We start from the raw sequence: 22206 nt of genomic DNA, 5'->3' as shown, positions 1-22206 counted from the left end.
GAGCCGGTGTACATTATGTCTGGTGAGATGATCTGCAGGATGTTAGATGCACCTTATATCTGGGTGAGATGGTCTGCGGCCTATCAGGCTGAGCCGGTGTACATTATGTCTGGTGAGATGGTCTGCGGCCTGCCAGGCTGAGCCGGTGTACATTATGTCTGGTGAGATGATCTGCAGGATGTTAGATGCACCTTATATCTGGGTGAGATGGTCTGCGGCCTGTCAGGCTGAGCCGGTGTACATTATGTCTGGTGAGATGGTCTGCGGTCTGTCAGGCTGAGCCGGTGTACATTATGTCTGGTGAGATGCTCTGCAGGATGTTAGATGCACTTTATATCTTGGTGAGATGGTCTGCGGCCTGTCAGGCTGAGCCGGTGTACATTATGTCTGGTGAGATGATCTGCAGGATGTTAGATGCACCTTATATCAGGGTGAGATGGTCTGCGGCCTGTCAGGCTGAGCCGGTGTACATTATGTCTGGTGAGATGCTCTGCAGGATGTTAGATGCACCTTATATCTGGGTGAGACAGTCTGCGGCCTGCCAGGCTGAGCCGGTGTACATTATGTCTGGTGAGATGCTCTGCAGGATGTTAGATGCACCTTATATCTGGGTGAGATGGTCTGCGGCCTGCCAGGCTGAGCCGGTGTACATTATGTCTGGTGAGATGATCTGCAGGATGTTAGATGCACCTTATATCTGGGTGAGATGGTCTGCGGCCTGCCAGGCTGAGCCGGTGTACATTATGTCTGGTGAGATGCTCTGAGGGTGTAATTCTAGGTTATGGTAACATTAGCTGCAGATTCTGTGTCATCCGGTTACAGAGATACCCAGGGAGGCAGAGATATATAGAGGACAGTGCCATAGAGGGAGGGGAGCGGGCACTGCCAGAGGAGAGAGGGCACCAAACCCAGGAGGGCAGAGAGGCTGCACCACCGCACAGGAGGGAGGGGGCACACAGGAAGAAAAGAAGGAATAAAAGAAGAACACAAAGAGAACAACACAGAGAGGAGGGGGCAGCGAGAGACGGGAGGGGGCGAGGAAATCTGTGAGGGGAACAGATGGAGTATACAGAATATACAGGGAGGATGCCCATCATAATCCTGCGCCATAATAATGTGGAGGGGGCTGGGGGATCTATGTGATTATTTAGGTGACTCATAAAATCCTTATAGACTTAGAGGAATCCTAAATATTAAATGTTTACCCATATCATGTATAATAGTCATCAGGATGGAGCCAAGATAGTCACATGCTGTATCACATGGAAGGAGCTCAGTGTCCCCCCCTACTGAGTAATGTAACAACATCTACACCTATATATACTGTAGCTTTAATACTTCCCTCTATGTACAAGAATAAAAATACTATAATACTGCCCCCTATGTACAAAAATACAACAACCATAATACTGCTCCTATATACAAGAATATAACTACTATAACACTGCTCCTATATACAAGAATATAACTACTATAATACTGCTCCTATATACAAGAATATAACTACTATAATACTGCTCCTATATACAAGAATATAACTACTATAATACTGCTCCTATATACAAGAATATAACTACTATAATACTGCTCCTATATACAAGAATATAACTACTATAATACTGCTCCTATATACAAGAATATAACTACTATAATACTGCCTCCTATATACAAGAATATAACTACTGTAATACTGCTCCTATATACAAGAATATAACTACTATAATACTGCCTCCTATATACAAGAATATAACTACTATAATACTGCTCCTATATACAAGAATATAACTACTATAATACTGCCCCCTATATACAAGAATATAACTACTATAATACTGCCTCCTATATACAAGAATATAACTACTATAATACTGTCTCATATATACAAGAATATAACTACTATAATACTGTCTCCTATATACAAGAATATAACTACTATAATACTGCTCCTATATACAAGAATATAACTACTATAATACTGCTCCTATATACAAGAATATAACTACTATAATATACTGCTCCTATATACAAGAATATAACTACTATAATACTGCTCCTATATACAAGAATATAACTACTAAAATACTGCTCCTATATACAAGAATATAACTACTATAATACTGTCTCCTATATACAAGAATATAACTACTATAATACTTCTCCTATATACAAGAATATAACTACTATAATACTGCTCATATATACAAGAATATAACTACTATAATACTGCCCCTATATACAAGAATATAACTACTATAATACTGCTCCTATATACAAGAATATAACTACTATAATACTGCTCCTATATACAAGAATATAACTACTATAATACTGCCCCTATATACAAGAATATAACTACTATAATACTTCCTCCTATATACAAGAATATAACTACTGTAATTCTGCCCCTATATACAATATAACTACTATAATACTGCCTCCTATATACAAGAATATAACTACTATAATACTGCTCCTATATACAAGAATATAACTACTATAATACTGCTCCTATATACAAGAATATAACTACTGTAATACTGTCTCCTATATACAAGAATATAACTACTATAATACTGTCTCCTATATACAAGAATATAACTACTATAATACTGCTCCTATATACAAGAATATAACTACTATAATACTGCTCCTATATACAAGAATATAACTACTATAATACTGTTTATATACAAGAATATAACTACTATAATACTGCCTCCTATATACAAGTATATAACTACTATAATACTGTCTCCTATATACAAGAATATAACTACTATAATACTGCCTCCTATATACAAGAATATAACTACTATAATACTGTCTCCTATATACAAGAATATAACTACTATAATACTGCTCCTATATACAAGAATATAACTACTATAATACTGCTCCTATATACAAGAATATAACTCCTATAATACTGCTCCTATATACAAGAATATAACTATTATAATACTGCTCATATATACAAGAATATAACTACTATAATACTGCTCCTATATACAAGAATATAACTACTATAATACTGCTCCTATATACAAGAATATAACTACTATAATACTGCTCCTATATACAAGAATATAACTACTATAATACTGCTCCTATATACAAGAATATAACTACTATAATACTGCTCCTATATACAAGAATATAACTACTATAATACTGCTCCTATATACAAGAATATAACTACTATAATACTGCTCCTATATACAAGAATATAACTACTACAATACTGCTCTCTCGTATTACACTTAATATAGACTTGAATGAACCCTTTTATTTCATGACATATCATTAACCCTATAATCCTCACTACAGTTGGGAGGCCGATCCGGGTGCCGCACTGTCCAGTCCCGTCAGAGGATGAGGTGGAGCAGTATCATGCGCTTTACATAGACGGACTGAAGAAGCTGTTTGATGAGTACAAGGTCTCCTGTGGACTCTCCGCCTCCGACAGTCTGAAGATCATCTGACTTTTTCACTTCTATAAACTATATGGAACTATATAGGCTATGGACTATAAACAGAACCCCCATCCCCATCCCCCCCCCCCCCCCAAAAAAAAAAAATTCACAGAGTTATGAACTCTTAGAAGACCAGGAGGACTTATTCTCCCCCCTGCCCCCCACAGACTTATTCACTCCCCCCCCCACAGACTTATTCACTCCCCCCCCACAGACTTATTCTCCTCCCCCCCGCAGACTTATTCTCTCCCCCCCCCCACAGACTTATTCACTCCCCCCCCCACAGACTTATTCTCCTCCCCCCCCGCAGACTTATTCTCTCCCCCCCCCCACAGACTTATTCACTCCCCCCCCCCACAGACTTATTCTCCTCCCCCCCCCCGCAGACTTATTCTCTCCCCCCCACAGACTTATTCACTCCCCCCCACAGACTTATTCTCTCCCCCCCCGACAGACTTATTCACTCCCCCCCCACAGACTTATTCTCCCCCCCCCCCCGCAGACTTATTCTCTCCCCCCCCCACAGACTTATTCACTCCCCCCTCCAACAGACTTATTCTCCACCCCCCCCCCTGCAGACTTATTCTCTCCCCCCCCCCACAGACTTATTCTCCCCCCCCACAGACTTATTCTCCCCCCCCACAGACTTATTCTCTCCCCCTCCCCCCCCACAGACTTATATTCACTCCCCCCCCCCCCCCCACCTACTTCAGGTTAGGAAATCCGAGTCTGAATCGATCTTCTTATGGACTTTGGCAGACATGTTCTTTTATTTGCCAATAAAGCTTGATGAAACTTCTTGTTTCCTGTTAATTCTAAGGTCCTAGGCCGTTCCTGTACAACCAAACTCTGGGTCCAACCTAAACAGTTCAAAAAAGCCAACAGATGTTCTTATGCGCAGGATCTGATGCGCAGGATTTGTTACTGCCGATTAGAAGCGGTGCTCGGTCATTTCGTTTACATTGAAATCTGTGGCAGAAAATCCTGCGCATCAAATCTGCTTATGTGTGAACGTATCCTAAAGGGATATTCCGATGAAAAAAAATGTTTTCATATCAACTGGCTCCAGAACGATACGTTCTGGAGCCAGTTGATATGAAAAACGTTTTTTTCATCGGAATATCCCTTTAGGATACGTTCACACGTCACGCCCCCTCCCATAGACTTGCATTGAGGGGTGGGGTGTGACATCATGAGAGGGCGGGGCTATGATGTCACGAGCTCCTGGTGCTGGCTCTAGCGTTCGGAAAAGTTTGTTCCAAACCCCTTTAAACAGATTTGTGAATTACTTCTATAAAAAAAATCTTAATCCTACCAGCACTTATCAGCTGCTGAAGTTGAGTTGTTCTTTTCTGTCTGACCACAGTGCTCTCTGCTGACACCTGTCTGTCTGTCTCAGGAACTGTCCAGACCAGGAGCGGTTTGCTATGGGGATTTGCTCTTACTGTGTGCAGTTCCTGAGACAGACAGAGGTGTCAGCAGAGAGCACTGTGGTCAGACAGAAATGAACAACTCAACTTCAGCAGCTGATAAGTACTGGTAGGATTAAGATTTTTTTAAAGAAGTAATTTACAAATCTGTTTACTTTTCTGGAGCCAGTTGATATGAAAAAAATTGTTTTTCACCGGAGTAACCCTTTAACCTGTTAAGGACCAAGGGCGTACCTGCGTCATAGCGGGTCGGGCCCAGCCTCTAACACGGCCGGGACCCGTGGCTAATAGCACGGGGCACTGATCGCGGTCCCGTGCGCTATTAACTCTTTAGACGCGGCGTTCAAAGTTGAACGCCGCGTCTAAAGTGAAAGTAAGACATTGCCAGCTAACTCAGGGAGCTGTTCGGGATAGCCGCGGTGAAATTGCGTCATCCCGAACAGCTTACATGACAGCTGGAGGGTCCCTACCTGCCTCCTCGCTGTCCGATCGCCGAATGATTGCTCAGTGCCTGAGATCCAGACATGAGCAGTCAAGCGGCAGAATCATCGATCACTGGTTTCCTATGAGATACCACTGATCAATGATAAAGATCAGTGTGTGCAGTGTTATAGGTCCCTATGGGATAACAATGATCAGTATAAGAGATCAGTGTGTGCAGTGTTATAGGTCCCTATGGGATAATAATGATCAGTATAAGAGATCAGTGTGTGCAGTGTTATAGGTCCCTATGGGATAACAATGATCAGTATAAGAGATCAGTGTGTGCAGTGTTATAGGTCCCTATGGGATAACAATCATCAGTATAAGAGATCAGTGTTTGCAGTGTTATAGGTCCCTATGGGATAACAATGATCAGTATAAGAGATCAGTGTGTGCAGTGTTATAGGTCCCTATGGGATAACAATGATCAGTATAAGAGATCAGTGTTTGCAGTGTTATAGGTCCCTATGGGATAATAATGATCAGTATAAGAGATCAGTGTGTGCAGTGTCATAGGTCCCTATGGGATAATAATGATCAGGATGAGAGATCAGTGTGTGCAGTGTTATAGGTCCCTATGGGATAACAATGATCAGTATAAGAGATCAGTGTTTGCAGTGTTATAGGTCCCTATGGGATAATAATGATCAGTATAAGAGATCAGTGTGTGCAGTGTCATAGGTCCCTATGGGAGCTATAACACTGCAAAAAAAAGTGGAAAAAAAAGTGAATAAAGATCATTTAACCCCTTGCCTAATAAAAGTTTGAATCAACCCCCTTTTCCCATTTAAAAAAACAAAACAGTGTAAATAAAAATAAAAATAAACATATGTGGTATCATCGCGTGCGGAAATGTCCGAATTATAAAAATATATCATTAATTAAACCGCACGGTCAATGGCGCGCGCAAAAAAGTCCAAAATAGCATATTTTTGGTCACTTTTTGTATCATGAAAAAAATTTATAAAAGATGATCAATAAGTCCGATCAATACAAAAAACTTCAGATGACGGCGCAAAAAATGAGCCCTCATACCGCCCCATACACGGAAAAATAAAAAAGTTATAGGGGTCAGAAGATGACAATTTTAAACGTATACATTTTCCTGAATGTAGTTATGATTTTTTCCAGAATTGCAACAAAATCAAACCTATATAAGTAGGGGATCATTTTAACCGTATGGACCTACAGAATAATGATAAGGTGTCATTTTTACCGAAAAATTTACTGCATAGAAACGGAAGCCCCCAAAAGTTACAAAATGACTTTCTTTTTTGTCTCACAATGACTTCTTTTCCGTTTCGCCGTGGATTATTGGGAACAATTACTGATGTCACATTACAAAGTAGAATTGGTGGCACAAACATTAAGCCATCATATGGATTTTTAGGTGCAAAATTGAAAGAGTTATGATTTTTTAAAGGTAAAGAGGAAAAAACTAAAATGCAAAAACAGACAAACCCTCAGGGGTTAAAGGACTTGTCCATAAGGGTTGGGGCTGAGGAATTAGTTCAATCACATGAAGAAGAATTCAGCAGGTGTTGGGTCCACACGTGACCAAAATAGTCCCCACAGGAAGTCCTCCTTAGTCCCCACAGGAAGTCCTCCTTAGTCCCCACAGGAAGTCCTCCTTAGTCCCCACAGGAAGTCCTCCTTAGTCCCCACAGGAAGTCATCCTTAGTCCCCACAGGAAGTCCTCCTTTGTCCCCACAGGAAGTCCTCCTTAGTCCCCACAGGAAGTCCTCCTTAGTCACCACAGGAAGTCCTCCTTAGTCACCACAGGAAGTCCTCCTTAGTCTCCACAGGAAGCCCTCCTTAGTCACCACAGGAAGTCCTCCTTAGTCACCACAGGAAGTCCTCCTTAGTCCCCACAGGAAGTCCTCCTTAGTCCCCACAGGAAGTCCTTCTTAGTCCCCACAGGAAGTCCTCCTTAGTCACCACAGGAAGTCCTCCTTAGTCACCACAGGAAGTCCTCCTTAGTCTCCACAGGAAGTCCTCCTTAGTCACCACAGGAAGTCCTCCTTAGTCACCACAGGAAGTCCTCCTTAGTCACCACAGGAAGCCCTCCTTAGTCACCACAGGAAGTCCTCCTTAGTCCCCACAGGAAGTCCTCCTTAGTCCCCACAGGAAGCCCTCCTTAGTCACCACAGGAAGTCCTCCTTAGTCTCCACAGGAAGTCCTCCTTAGTCACCACAGGAAGTCCTCCTTAGTCCCCACAGGAAGTCCTCCTGCCCCATGTGACACATTTATGGGGTTTGTGCTATCTGAGGCTCGAGGAAAACATCGTAGTAAACAGAGATAAATAATTGGCCACGTAATGATCTAAAGATCAAGGCCTACGAGACAACAACGGATAAGAGATCATGTGACCTCATGGAGGAGCGAAGGATCAAGGATCAACACTGATAAACACTGATAGTGTTATTGTTATTAACCCCTTGGGGACGGAGGGTTTTCCTATTTTTGCACTTTCGTTTTTTCCTCCTCACCTTTTAAAAATCATAACTCTTGCAATTTTGCACCTAAAAATCCATATTATGGCTTATTTTTGGCGCCACCAATTCTTATTTGTAATGACATCAGTCATTTTACCCAAAAATCTACGGTGAAACGTAAAAAAAATTCAGTGTGCGACAAAATTGAAGAAAAATATAGCATTTTGTAATTTTAGGGGCTTCCGTTTCTACGTAGTGCATATTTCGGTAAAAATGACACCTTATCATTATTCTGTAGGTCCATACGGTTAAAATGATCCCCTACTTATATAGGTTTGATTTTGTCGCACTTCTGGAAAAAATCATAACTACATGCAGGAAAATGTATACGTTTAAAATTCTCATCTTCTGACCCCTATAATTTTTTTATTTTTCCATGTATGGGGCGGTATGAGGACTCATTTTTTGCGCCATGATCTGAAGGTTTTATCGGTATGATTTTTACATTGATAGGACTTTTTATTCATTTTTTCATGATATTAAAAAGTGACCAAAAATGCGCTATTTTGGACTTTGGAATTTTTTTGCGCGTACGCCATTGACCGTGCGGTTTAATTAACGATATATTTTTATAATTCGGACATTTACACACGCGGCGATACCATATATGTTTATTTTTATTTACACAGTTTATTTTTAAATGGGAAAAGGTGGGTGATTCAAACTTTTATTAGGGAAGGGGTTAAATGATCTTTATTCACTTTTTTCCCCCACTTTTTTTTGCAGTGTTATAGGTCCCATAGGGGACTATAACACTGCACACACTGATCTCTTATACTGATCATTGTTATCCCATAGGGACTATAACACTGCACACACTAATCTCTTATACTGATCATTATTATCCCATAGGGACCTATGACACTGCACACACTGATCTCTTATACTGATCATTATTATCCCATAGGGGCTATAACACTGCACACACTAATCTCTTATACTGATCATTGTTATCCCATAGGGACTATAACACTGCATACACTAATCTCTTATACTGATCATTGTTATCCCATAGGGACTATAACACTGCACACACTAATCTCTTATACTGATCATTGTTATCCCATAGGGACTATAACACTGCACACACTAATCTCTTATACTGATCATTGTTATCCCATAGGGGACTATAACACTGCACACACTAATCTCTTATACTGATCATTGTTATCCCATAGGGACCTATAACACTGCACACACTGATCTCTTATGCTGATCATTGTTACCCCATAGGGACCTTTAACACTGCCCACACTGATCTCTTACATTGTTCAATGGTTTCTCATAGGAAAAATCTTAATCCTTCCAATAGTTATTAGCTTCTGAAGTTGAGTTGTTGTTTTCTGTCTAACTGCTCTCTGATGACTCACGTCCCGGGAGCTGTGCAGTTCCTATGGGGATATTCTCCCATCATGCACAGCTCCCGGGACGTGACATCATCATTGAAGCTAATAACTATTGGAAGGATTAAGATTTTTTAATAGAAGTAATTGACAAATATGTTTAACTTTCCGGAGCCAGTTGATATATATAAAACAAGGTTTTGCCTGGAATACCCCTTTAATCCCTCCAGTAATTTTTTTTTTTGGAACACAGAGCTCTCTGCTGACATCACGAGCACAGTGCTCTCTGCTGACATCTCTGTCCATTTTAGGAACTGTCCAGAGCAGCATATGTTTGCTATGGGGATTTTCTCCTACTCTGGACAATTCTTAAAATGGACAGAGATGTCAGCAGAGAGCACTGTGCTCGTGATTCAGCAGAGAGCTCTGTGTTTCAAAAAGAAAAGAATTTCCTCTGTAGTATTCAGTAGCTAATAAGTACTGGAAGGATTAAGATTTTTTAAAAGAAGTAATTTATAAATATGTTTAACTTTCTGGCACCAGTTGATTTAAAAAAAAAACTTTAATCTAAACTTTGACCTGTGGGGGTCTCAGTGTTCAGACCCCAAACGATAGGTAGAATGAGCCGGAAGAAGTGTCCAGCCGAGCCCTTCGCTCCCTGTCTCAATGCTGAATATGGATTCCATTGTAAGTCTATGGAGGCCATTCCCTGTTCTCTTAAAGGGGTATTCTGGCCAATGACATCTTATCCGCTGCTGCGCCCCTGTGTGACGTCACGCTCCGCCCCTCAATGCAAACCTACGGGAGGGGGCGTGATAGCTGTCACGCCCCCTCCCATAGGCTTGCATTGAGGGGCGGAGCGTGACATCACATGGGGGCGCAGGCGTTACGTCACACGCCACCCGCCCTGTGATCGCCCGTAATCAGACCCAGAGCGAACACGCTCCGGGGACTGATTACAAACGGGGTGCCGCGTGCATGATCCCGGGGGTCCCCAGCGGCGGGACTCCTGCGGTCAGGCATCTTATCCCCTATCCTTTGGATAAGAGATAAGATGTCTAAGCACCGGAGTACCCCTTTAACTTCCACTGTTCCTGATGACTGCCATTTCTTAATTACATTCCGAACAGAGGATATTGACATCTGAAAACGTTTCGCTATCTTCTTATAGACTTCTCCAGCTTTGTGAGCGTCAACTATTTTCAGTTTCAGATTTCTAGACAACTGCTTAGAAGAACCCATGGTGCTGATTGTTGGGGCAAGGTCAGATGAGTCTGGGCATTTAAAACACAAATTCTTTAACCAATCCCTACTGATTTTGAGACCTCCTGCAGCTTCTCGTGACACAAGCCCAGCAGATGACACCAAATATGTCAAAATGCTGATCGGTCATTATCGGGACTGTAGTTATAAAGTCCCTCATACACCAAACAAATGATCTACAGGTCATCGATGGAAGTCCAGACCCGGCCACAGATCATTGTAGAGCATTGGTCTCCAAACGGGGAACCTCCATAGTTAGGAAACATCTCAAGGTCCACAGTCTGGAGACCAGCTCTGTAGAGATTGATCAGTAATGACCTTCATAGAACAACCACGATGGACAAACCATGCATAAGATAGCCCACTGATGACCTTAAAGGGGTACTCCGCTCTTAGACATCCTATATGTCTGATCGCGGGGGGTCCTGCCCCTTGGGACCCTCGCGATCTTGGCTGTGGCGCCCCAGACATCCGGTTCATGGAGCGAACTTCGCTCCGTGCCGGCTGACTGGTGATGCCGGACGGAGCCTCGAAACGCCATGGTCATGCCCCCTCCCATAGACTTGCATTGAGGGTGCGTGACCGTGACGTCACGAGCATCCGGAGCTGCACCCAACATTCTAAACGAACGCAGAGTGCAGCAGGGAGACCCCCAGCGGCGGGACCCCCATGATCATACATCTTGTCCCCTATCCTTTGGATAGGGGATAAGATGTCTAGGGGCGGAGTACCCCTTTAATCCAGCTGTAGGTGGGTTTTCACATATCTGTGTTATTGGACTCAAAATGTGGACCTTATGTGACTACATTACCGGATAGAGTTGAATAGGATAGCCAATAGTCAGCTCGATAAGTTTGCTGGTGTCCCAACTGTGGACCTAAAGAAGTTGCAAAACAACAACTTATATGATAGATAAGGTTGGTGGTGCCGGTATCGAGTTTTTACCGGCAATACCAATAACCATTGCTCCTCCATTAATCCTGACACGGTCCTGTCTATCCTTCCCATCTCTGTCGTTCACTGTTCACATACATAGCAGGACTTATCTATAGGGCTCCGTGTACCCACCATGATGGTCTATACAGTATACAGTGGTGCGGCATCACCATATTTTCTTCTGGGCTTTTCTATAGAGAAGGATATGGCACAAGGCCATGCAGACGGCACAGCTTATGTAGCGGCATATGTCACAGCCTTACATTGAAGATATATGTCAGGGAATCCTCCTCTATAGAGGATTAGACATAACAAGATTTGGACTCCTTCCCTGCTCTACAACACCAGGGATAATACAATTAACACTTTACTGCCTAGAACACTAGGGATTCTGACACTATACCATACTGCTCTAGACCACCAGGGATATTGACACTATACCCTTACTGCCCTAGACCACCAGGGGATTTGGCATTATACCTTTACAGCCACCGGGGATTCTGATGATATACACTTACTGCTCCAGACCTCCAGGGATTCTGATGATATACACTTACTGCTCCAGACCACCAGGGATTCTGATGATATACACTTACTGCTCCAGACCTCCGGGGATTCTGATGATATACACTTACTGCTCCAGACCTCCAGGGATTCTGATGATATACACTTACTGCTCCAGACCTCCAGGGATTCTGATGATATACATTTACTGCTCCAGACCTCCAGGGATTCTGATGATATACACTTACTGCTCCAGACCTCCAGGGATTCTGATGATATACACTTACTGCTCCAGACCTCCAGGGATTCTAACATTATACCCATATTATAACTCTAGAGATTGACACTATACCCCTACTGCTCTAGACCACCATGGGTTCTGCCACTATTCCTTTATTGTCTTAGACCACCAGAGAGTTTGACATTATACCTTTCTGCCCTAGACCACCAGGGATCTGACATTATACCTTTACTGTCCTAGAACACCAGGGATTCACACACTATACCCTCACTGCCCTAGACCACAAGGGATTCTGACGATATACCATACCGCTCCATACCACCAGGTATTCTGACACTATACCCTCACTGCCCTAGACCACAAGGGATTCTGACGATATACCATACCGCTCCATACCACCAGGGATTCTGACACTATACCCTTTCTGCCCTAGACCACCAGGGATTCTGACGATATAACCTTTCTGATCCATACCACAAGGGATTCTGACACTATACCCTTACTGCCCCAGACCACCAGGGATGCTGATGTGAAGTTATTCCTTATCCTGGACCATAAGGGATGATTACATTAACATCTTACCTCTCTAGACCTCCAGGTAATTAACCCCTAATTGCCGTAGACCACATAGGATGTTGACTGAGTTCCAGCTCAGTGGATAAAATCCTTGACTTCCACTGTACAAGAAAATGCATCATTTCTGTACCAAATAATACACATGATATTAAAATACAAAAGCATCCATAAAGCATCACAAAAGTGCACTTGTCCCATGTTTGGAGGTCAAAAGGGGCCAAGATGGACTAGTGCAGCTTTTGGACCCAAGGTACCTGTGGGGATGTTAATAGAGAAGCCTGGTCTCTGTTGAGCAGCCTGAGCAAATACATGGCCAAAGTGCCCATTTGGGACTTGTCTTGGGCCTTTTGAGATCTCTGTCTGCCCATAAAAAGAACTGGTAGATCCAAATTATATTGCTAAAAAAGCATGCCCCCAGCCTCGAGAAATGTTTACATTACCCCTACCCTAGACCACCAGGGATGCTCACATTTATACCTTTGCTGCCTAGACAAGAAAGAATGTTGGCATTAATCAGACCTAGACCACTAGGGTGTTTGGTGTTAACCAGGGGGAAAAAGTGTGGGAACTCACCCATGACTTCCACTCAAGGGCTAGTCCTGCAGGACTCCTGCGTATGGGAACTGTGTTCCTGCTCTGGAAAAAGTGCAGGAACTCCGTTCCTGTACGTTCCTGCAGGACTTGAGCCCTGGTGTTAACCCTAGACCCCCAGAGATAATACATAGAGTTTTTCAGCATAACTTTAAATGATACACCCCAGAAAAAGGTACCAGTGTTATGCTCAGTAATCAAACATGAATAAACTTTATTGAAGATAATTACACATACGTTTAAAACCCACTTAAAATAAAGTCATATAGGCACTTCAAGATGAAAATTACAGAGAATAAGGTGATGGTATCAGAGGGTACAATTAAAGTGCAGTGGTACAGAGCAAGCAATATAACTATTGCACAATCACAATAAATAGGCAAAGATGGAAGCTCAAATAGCAAGGGAAGGTAAAGGAGTGGGCAAAATTACTAAATATATAACAGAAAAAGGCTGAAAAAAATCCAAAGCACCAAAATGTACCTGCCATGTTCCCAAATGGACACCAGCGCACCTACCCCCAACGCACGTTTCGCGTATGGGCTTCATCAGGAGGTGTGTTGCACGCCCCCTGATGAAGCCCATACCCTAAACTTGCCTTGGAGTGTAGGTGCACTGGTGTCCATTTGGGTACATGACAATCTTGCTAGTTTGGTCCAGTACGTGTATGTGTAACTAATTGTAAATGATGCAGATCGGACTGTAGATAACAATATGTGACTAAATGGCCGCTATGACATGGTGCCACATGTTGGAACTGTGTTGCACTGACCCGGGTTGTGAGCTCAGTTCTCTCTGCCGGCACCTGGTAATTTCAGGTCATGGACTCATAACCAGGTTATCTGAGTATAAGTTCTGGCATACAGGGAAACCCGGGTGAAAGGAGCCGCCATTATTCATTAATAAGATTCGGTTTCCCAATTCATTATTGAAAAGTGGAAAGAGACTCAGATGAATGAAGTGTCATATTCTGAGGAGAGCCCAGTGCCATGAATTAACTCACTCACCACCAGCTATTCATACACTCTCCATGGCCACGGTAGGTATTCATATACAGTATCTGTGTACTATTTAAAGAAGGGGTCTCAAACTCAAATTATCTGGGGGCCACTGGAGGTAGCAGCTGGGTGAGGCTGGGCCGCATGCGTCCCTTACATATAATGCCCCCATCATGAGCCCCTCATCATCCACCAGCAACCCCCCCATTCCCCCTACCCCCGTGTGGTAATAGCGTGAGCTGACGGATGATGGGGGTGCTACTTCTGGGGGTTCCCCACATTATATAGGCAGCAGTTTCCCCACATTAGGTAGGTAGTAGCAGGTTCCCCGCATTAGGTAGTAGCAGGTTCCCCCACAATAGGTAGTAGCAGGTTTCCCCACAATAGGTAGTAGCAGGTTTCCCCACAATAGGTAGTAGCAGGTTCCCCCACAATAGGTAGTAGCAGGTTTCCCCACAATAGATAGTTGCAGGTTTCCCCACAATAGGTAGTAGCAGGTTTCCCCACAATAGATAGTAGCAGGTTCCCCGCATTAGGTAGTAGCAGGTTCCCCCACAATAGGTAGTAGCAGGTTTCCCCATATTAGGTAGTAGCAGGTTTCCCCACAATAGGTAGTAGCAGGTTTCCCCACAATAGGTAGTAGCAGGTTTCCCCACATTAGGTAGTAGCAGGTTCCCCGCATTAGGTAGTAGCAGGTTCCCCCACAATAGGTAGTAGCAGGTTTCCCCACATTAGGTAGTAGCAGGTTTCCCCACATTAGGTAGTAGCAGGTTTCCCCACATTAGGTAGTAGCAGGTTTCCCCACATTAGGTAGTAGCAGGTTTCCCCACATTAGGTAGTAGCAGGTTTCCCCACATTAGGTAGAAGCAGGTTCCCCACATTAGGTAGAAGCAGGTTCCCCACATTAGGTAGAAGCAGGTTCCCCACATTAGGTAGAAGCAGGTTCCCCACATTAGGTAGAAGAAGGTTCCCCACATTAGGTAGCATTGTCGTTCCCTTATACACACACACACATACACACACTTACCTGTCCTGCGCTGCGCTTCTCTCCGGCGGCGGCGGCCTGACGAGTCACATCACTGATGTCCTCCTGTGCGGCTCTGCGGAGGGACATCACATGTAGTGTTTGGCGCGAATATTCACATTTCAAATTTTTATCGCAAATATAGCAAATTTGCGAATATTGCGAATATATTCGCTATATATTCGAAATTGCAAATATTCGCTTTTTTCCCACATATGTGCATATTCACATATGCGAATATTCGCATATTCCTTCATTTCACTTGTGGGCCAATTATAGAATGATGCAAAAACACTTATCAATGGTTATCAACAACATCCCTAGCAACCAATAGTAAAGTTGCCCACCCCCTCACTGGTGTCTTCCTGAAAAATGCGATTATGCGAATATATGCAAATATGCAAATATAATGAATATGCGAAAGTCGCGAATATAGGATGAATATTTGTCTATATATTCGCGAAATATCACAAATTCGAATATGGGCAATGCCGCTCATCACTAGTCACATGCGCGACGTCCCTCATCAGACTCGGGCCGGCCAACCAGAGACCGGGAGGAGGAGGGTGGGGTAAGTGAAGCCTTCCGGCATTTAGCACTGCTTGCCCGAAGCAGGGCTAAATGCCTGAAGAAGTTACCTGCCCGATGCCCGGAACTGCATGTCCCGGGCATCGGGCAATGCAAATTACACATACCTGGTGCGGGCCACAAACTTTCGTTCAGCGGGACGCAAATAGCCCGCGGGCCGGGAGATTGAGACCACTGATTTAAAGGCTTATTTTCAAAGTACCTGTGACCCAGGAGCTGAAGAGGAGGCTATAGGAGCCTGAAGGGCGGTGACAAGGAACAATAGGCTGTCAGGTAGAGTGGCCCTTTAAACATAATTTCTGTTGATTTTAATTTTAAGTCTACTCATTTAATATATTTAAAAGGAGAACAACAATAACAACAACGAGAACAACCATAGTAACAGCAACGAGAAAAACAACAATGGGAACAAAGATGATAACAACACCAACAACGAGAAAAACAAGGAGAACAACCACGAGAACAACAATGACAACGAGGACAAGGACAACAAATACAACTACTACAACAACATGAACCCCGGCGCCGTGAACAACCATGATAACAACTACTACTAAAACAAAACAACAAGGAGAACAACTACAACAACTACAACGTGAACCACAATAACGAGAACAACCACTATAACAACTATGACAACAAAGACAACAACAACGAGAACAACTACAACAACGAAATCCACAACAAGGAAAATAACCAAAACAACAATTACAATGAGAACAAGGAGAACAACTACAACAATGAGAATAATCATGAGAACAACAATGGCAACAACAAGAACAGCAACCATGAGAACAAGAAAAAACAACAACGATAACAACAATGAAAACAACAACAACAACAAGAACTTTAAAGGGGTACTCCAAAGGATAGGGGATAAGATGTCTGATCATGAGGGTCCCGCAACTGGGGATCCCCGCAATCTCTCATGCAGACACACACCTGTGACAGCTGCACAGAGCGATGATCGCTCCGTGTCTGAAGGGTCACGACTACGGGGCCGGAGTATCGTGACATCATGACTGCGCCACCTTGTGACATCACGCCCTGCCCCCTCAATGCAAGTCTATGGGAGGGCACGTGACAGCCATCACGCCGCGGGGTCCCCAGTGGCGGGACCCCCACGACCAGAAATCTTATCCCCTATCCTTTGGATAGGGGATAAGATGTCTTGGGGCCGGAGTACCCCTTCAACCTTAACATCCAATAACTAAGAAAACCTGATGACCCAGCAGCCAATAAACCAGCCAGAAGAAGTTTGGGTTGAAATAAGAATTATATAAAATTGTTAAATAACTTGAAATTGTGGTATCTCAGCACCAAAGGCTGTCCTGTGGGCTGCGGATCTCCTCGGGTGTGCCTGCTGCTCTTGTGTAGGGCCCACTGTTCTATTGTTTATCATGTTCCTGCACTTTATTTTATTCACTGTATTTTGTATTATTTATGTACTGTACCTTTAAGAGAAGATGCAGTAGTAACTAGGTGACCATGTCTGCCCAATGGGAACCCCAAAATTCTCCTGTATATAGTGTATAATTCAATTGAGTGAAAAGCACCATAAGTCCCAGCAAGGCAAAATGTCTCCCAAGGGTTACACTGCATCCCTTCTCCTCTGCTCCGTACTGTGTGTTATACTATCTACACCCTGCTCAGTAAAAGGCAGTTATCTGTAACCCGGTGTCAGTGTTTATTACCCCCCCCATGCCTGGCCCAGGAGAAGCTGTCTCCACCTCAGACTAACGGTGCCCTGGCGTCACGAATTGACATGTGTATCTTGCACCCCCTTTTTACCACAAAATAACTTTTCAGGGATTATACGGAGGTGCCAGTAAGGGTAAGGGTAAATGTGGGAAGAGTCAAGTGTTAGCAGATGATAAATATGGATATATGTTCAGAGAATGCCCTAGATTTACATATCGGAGAGGGAAATTGTCCCGATCACACCCCATCGGTCCAGCTAAGACGCTAGAGAGAGTGTGATGGTGCAAGGGTTAAAGCCGCCAGACCTCTGGGTATCCACTACTAGTCCCAGCAAGTCACCAAATTAACCCTTAGATAAACGTGTTTCACCAGAGCCTCCTTCAGAAAGGTGAGCTCATACATTTAGAGATCAAAGACCAGAGCTAATTAATTAAACATTTAATCTGATAAAAGGTATCACAGTGCTATATATATATATATATATATATATATATATATATATATATATATATAAATATAGAAACAAATGACATACAGGTACAAAAATATATAAAAGAGTTTGGCAAGACAAGTTCAGAAAACAAAAGATGAAGTTCTTATAGCATAATGATATAGCAGTCCATGAGAGTGAGGTTCCAGCTGTTCTTAGGATGGTCTTGACAGCTTATCCCCTGACCAGTATCTCAGTTCTTATAATGCCCTGTCTGGAGGAGAAAACCTTCATCCCCCCCCCCCCCCTCCTCCCCTATGATGGTGGGGGCATCTCTTATCTCATATATGGGACCAGAGACCCCTTACATCCTGCTGCATCAAAGGGGCAAAGATGGCACTGAAGGGGCCTATTTCCTCATTTAGCTGCATTTTCTTTGCAGCTAAGAGCTGTGGATTGATCTCCACATCCTGAAGAGATCCCTAGCTCTTAGCTTCCTCCACTAGATCAAGTAAGGGATCACTACCCAGCCCTTCCTCTGGTGCACTACATACACTGAGTACCACCTTCTCAGGGTCATAGTATGCCATATTAATGTGGTACTGTCTCTGCCTCTGACCTTTCTCATCAAGGGCAACTACATATGTGGTGGGTTCTAGGCACTGCAGAATGGGGAAGGGACCCTCCCAGGCAGCCTGCAACTTATTCTGCCTGATGGGGTTCAGAATCATTACCTTCTGTCCCACTTCATAGACCCGGCACCTTGCATTGTGATCATTACCAGTACTTCTGCCTGGACTGTGCTGCTGTGAGGTTGTCCCGTACCAGCCCAGTCAATGCCTGCCTCTTGTCCCTGAACTTCAGAACATACTCCACCACAGAAGCTACCAAGTGCTGTACATTCACATTCTTACAGAGACTTTGCATGAGATTGGACATGAACTATGTGCCCTGATCCGTGAGCATTTCTCTGGGGAACCCTACCCTGCAGAAAATACTGATCAGAGCATCTGCCACCTTATCTGCTCAGACAGAGGATAAGGCAACAGCTTCAGGGTACCTGGTTGCATAATATACAACAGTAAGAATAAATTGTTTCCCTGTGCTGCTGGGTATAGCCAGAGGCCCCACAATATCCACTGCCACTCATTCAAGAGGTACAGATATGACTGGTAGGGGAACACGAGTAACATCCCCAGAGTTACCCACCTTTTGGCAGACATGACAGGATCTACAGTAATTTGCAACAGCAGTACCCATACCGAGCCAGTAGAAATTGTGTGCCAACCTGGACTTTGTCTTGGCCACTCCCAAATGTCCTTCCAGGGGGGTCTCATGGGCCAACATCAGTAGCTCTTTCATGTACTGCCTAGGAACCACTAGCTGCCTTTCTCTCTCCTGGGCCCCTAGCATGCCTTTGGAAAGGGACTCCCAGTACAAGATATCATTTTCCCAATATACCCGATGCCCATCTGTGTCAACACCTGTATGTTCAGCACATTGTCTCAGCCCTTCAAGGGAAGGGTCACTGCGCAGAGCTTCCCGGAAATGTTCATTTCCCTCCCCCCATCTTGTGGCATCAGGGAGCACATTTCCCCCAGGTGAACTAGCATCTCCACCTTCCTCTGCTGTGGCTTGCATGTCACACAGCTTGCCCCTTGCATCACCATCCTCCCTTCTTTTTAAAGCTGCAGCCCTGGCACGCTCCTGACACGTTACCACTGCCACCATTAGTATGCCTCCCTGTGGTTTACTTTCCTCCCCCTCAGTTCCAAACATAATGTTACAGGCATCATACACAGGGCTATCACTCCTTCCCTCCTCCTCCTTAGGCTCACAGGATTGGGACATATCACTCACTGCTGGTCCCTCATCCTTACATGTCACCAGGGGCACACCAACCCCTTCCCCTAGCCCATCTCCACTAGGTTTTGGCATTGGCAATTCATTGTCACCACATTTTACAATACACCCCATTTCACTTTTGGTAAACATTACTGGTTCAGTCACAGGTAAACAATTATCAATCCCCTGCACTCCCTCCCGGTTACCACATTTCACAATGTCTCCCAAAGTCTCGCACAGTACCTCAGAATGAACAGGGCTCTCTCCTAGCCCTTCCGGTGTGCAGGTAGTGTCCTCTGGAGCATAATGACAGAGCATCCGACCCAAATCATTCCCCAGCAGAACATTAACAGGGATGTCCTCAGAGACCCCCACCTCCCGCAAACCTTTGCTTGTACCCCAATCCAGGTACACACGGGCCATGGGCACAGCAGGCCGCACACCTCCAATTCCTTTTAAAGCCATGGTTCTTCCAGAGATGATGTCCTCTGTATCAACCACTTCAGGCCGCACCAAGGTAAAGGAGACTCCAGAATCTCGCAAACCCACTGTCACCCGGTCACCCTTACTTACACTCTGCAGGTTATCCGCTCTTTTCTCCACCACTCCGGACACCAGAAGAACGGCTGTGTGTCCTCCAGCTACTGGTGGAGAATTCTTTTTGTTGGGGCAAGTGGCACTCAGGTGCCCAATATTGTTGCATCTGTGACATCGGCGGGTGTCCCCCTGACCCAATGTGGCTCCTGTTGCTTTTGGGAATGATGGCAAGAATTTCCCGGCTGACCTGGTGGTGCTTTGTGGTTGTGTGGCTCCCCTCCAGGTACTTGCTCCGGCTTGTGCAGATCCACGCTTTGCTGCTGGCGCCCTGTTGTTGGCAAAGTCATCTCCTAGTTCTGCTGCTTTCGTTGCTGTCTTGGGCTTGCGGTCCAAAATCCACTCTCTGTCTTCAAAGCTCCGTGTTTGGAGAAACTGATCCAGGACCATCAAGTCCTCCAGGGCCTCATAGGTAGTGACTTGTAGGCCCCCAGTCCATTGCCTGAATGCAGTCCTTAGCTGACCTGCATATTCAGTGCAGCTTTCTGTGGCACTTTGTTGCAAAGTCCGAAACTTTTTCCGATAAGCCTCTGCAGTCAGATTAAAACTTTTTAGCAGGGCAGATTTTATTGCCTCATGGTCCTGGTCACTCTCAGAGGGAAGCGAAGCAAACACATCCAGAGCTTTCCCTCGCAGCCGTGGGGTTAGATATCATCCCCACTGTTCCTTAGGTAGATGGAACTGCCGGCAAACCTTTTCAAATCCCCTCAGGAACACATCCAGATCACCATCTTTCTCCAACATGGGGAAATGTTCCAAGCGAGGTTTGTGGTCTCCTTGATCCTGCACATCAATCCGTGCGGATGAAGCATCCCCTCTCAGCCTCAGAACCTCCAGTTCATGCCTCCGCTAGGACTCTCTCTCTGCCGCCTCTCTCTCTGCAGCTCGTGCCTGGGCCTCTCTCTCTGCGGCTCGTGCCTGGGCCTCCCTCTCTGTGACTCGTGCCTGGGCCTCTCTCTCTCTCTGCCGCTTGTGCCTCTCTCTGCAGCTCGTATCTGTGCCTCCCTCTCTGCAGTTTGGTACTGGAGAAGCAGTTGGCGTTTCATATTGGCATCCACATTCCCAAGGTGTTGTAAGGCAGTCCGCATATAAGAGTCCAAGGCCTCATGTGGAGTACTGTCCTGATAGGGAGTAATGTTGCTGGGTTCCCCAGGAGATATCAGTCCTTGGATGGCAGTTCCAGCTGCAGGACTTTGCCTCATGTCACTCAGCTCTTCTGCACGGGCATCATACTCCACAAGATCAGCAATAAGTTGTTCCTTGTTCTTTTCTGCAGAAGGGATGTCCTTTTCTTGGCACATTAGCTCCAGTGCAGGCTTGGACTGCTTGCAATATGCCTCCATATTTCCGAGATGAGAAAGAGGAGGTAAAACAGGAGATTGGGAGGACAGAACTGTCTTGCACTCCTTTTGTATGTCTATTAAACCAGCACTGAGCTCTGTCTTTGGAATTTACACACAAGAAGATGTATGCAATTTCTTTTTTAGTGCTAAGATTTCCTTAAGGGGAAAATCCAGTAAACACTAAAAATCTTTACATATATCCCGACGCTGCCACCAGTTGTCACGATCACACCCTATCGGTCCAGCTAAGACGCTAGAGAGAGTGTGATGGTGCAAGGGTTAAAGCCGCCAGACCTCTGGGTATCCACTACTAGTCCCAGCAAGTCACCAAATTAACCCTTAGATAAA

General features: G+C 44.4%; 1 protein-coding gene across 3 annotated transcripts in view; it reads left to right on the top strand.

Annotated features, from left to right (window-relative positions):
- The window catches only part of LOC130366765 (diacylglycerol O-acyltransferase 2-like), a 44973-nt gene extending 41398 nt beyond the window's left edge, over positions 1 to 3575 (top strand). For all 3 annotated transcript variants that reach the window (XM_056569100.1, XM_056569102.1, XM_056569101.1), the window contains one exon: positions 3328 to 3575. In XM_056569100.1, the coding sequence (XP_056425075.1) occupies positions 3328 to 3482 (155 nt within the window). In that variant the 3' untranslated portion in view covers positions 3483 to 3575. The remainder of the gene's footprint in view (positions 1 to 3327) is intronic.
- Positions 3576 to 22206: the final 18631 nt, after the last annotated feature.

Source organism: Hyla sarda, chromosome 4, assembly GCF_029499605.1.
Source record: "Hyla sarda isolate aHylSar1 chromosome 4, aHylSar1.hap1, whole genome shotgun sequence".
Classification (NCBI taxonomy): domain Eukaryota; kingdom Metazoa; phylum Chordata; class Amphibia; order Anura; family Hylidae; genus Hyla; species Hyla sarda.
This window is presented reverse-complemented; position numbering and strand designations above follow the sequence as displayed.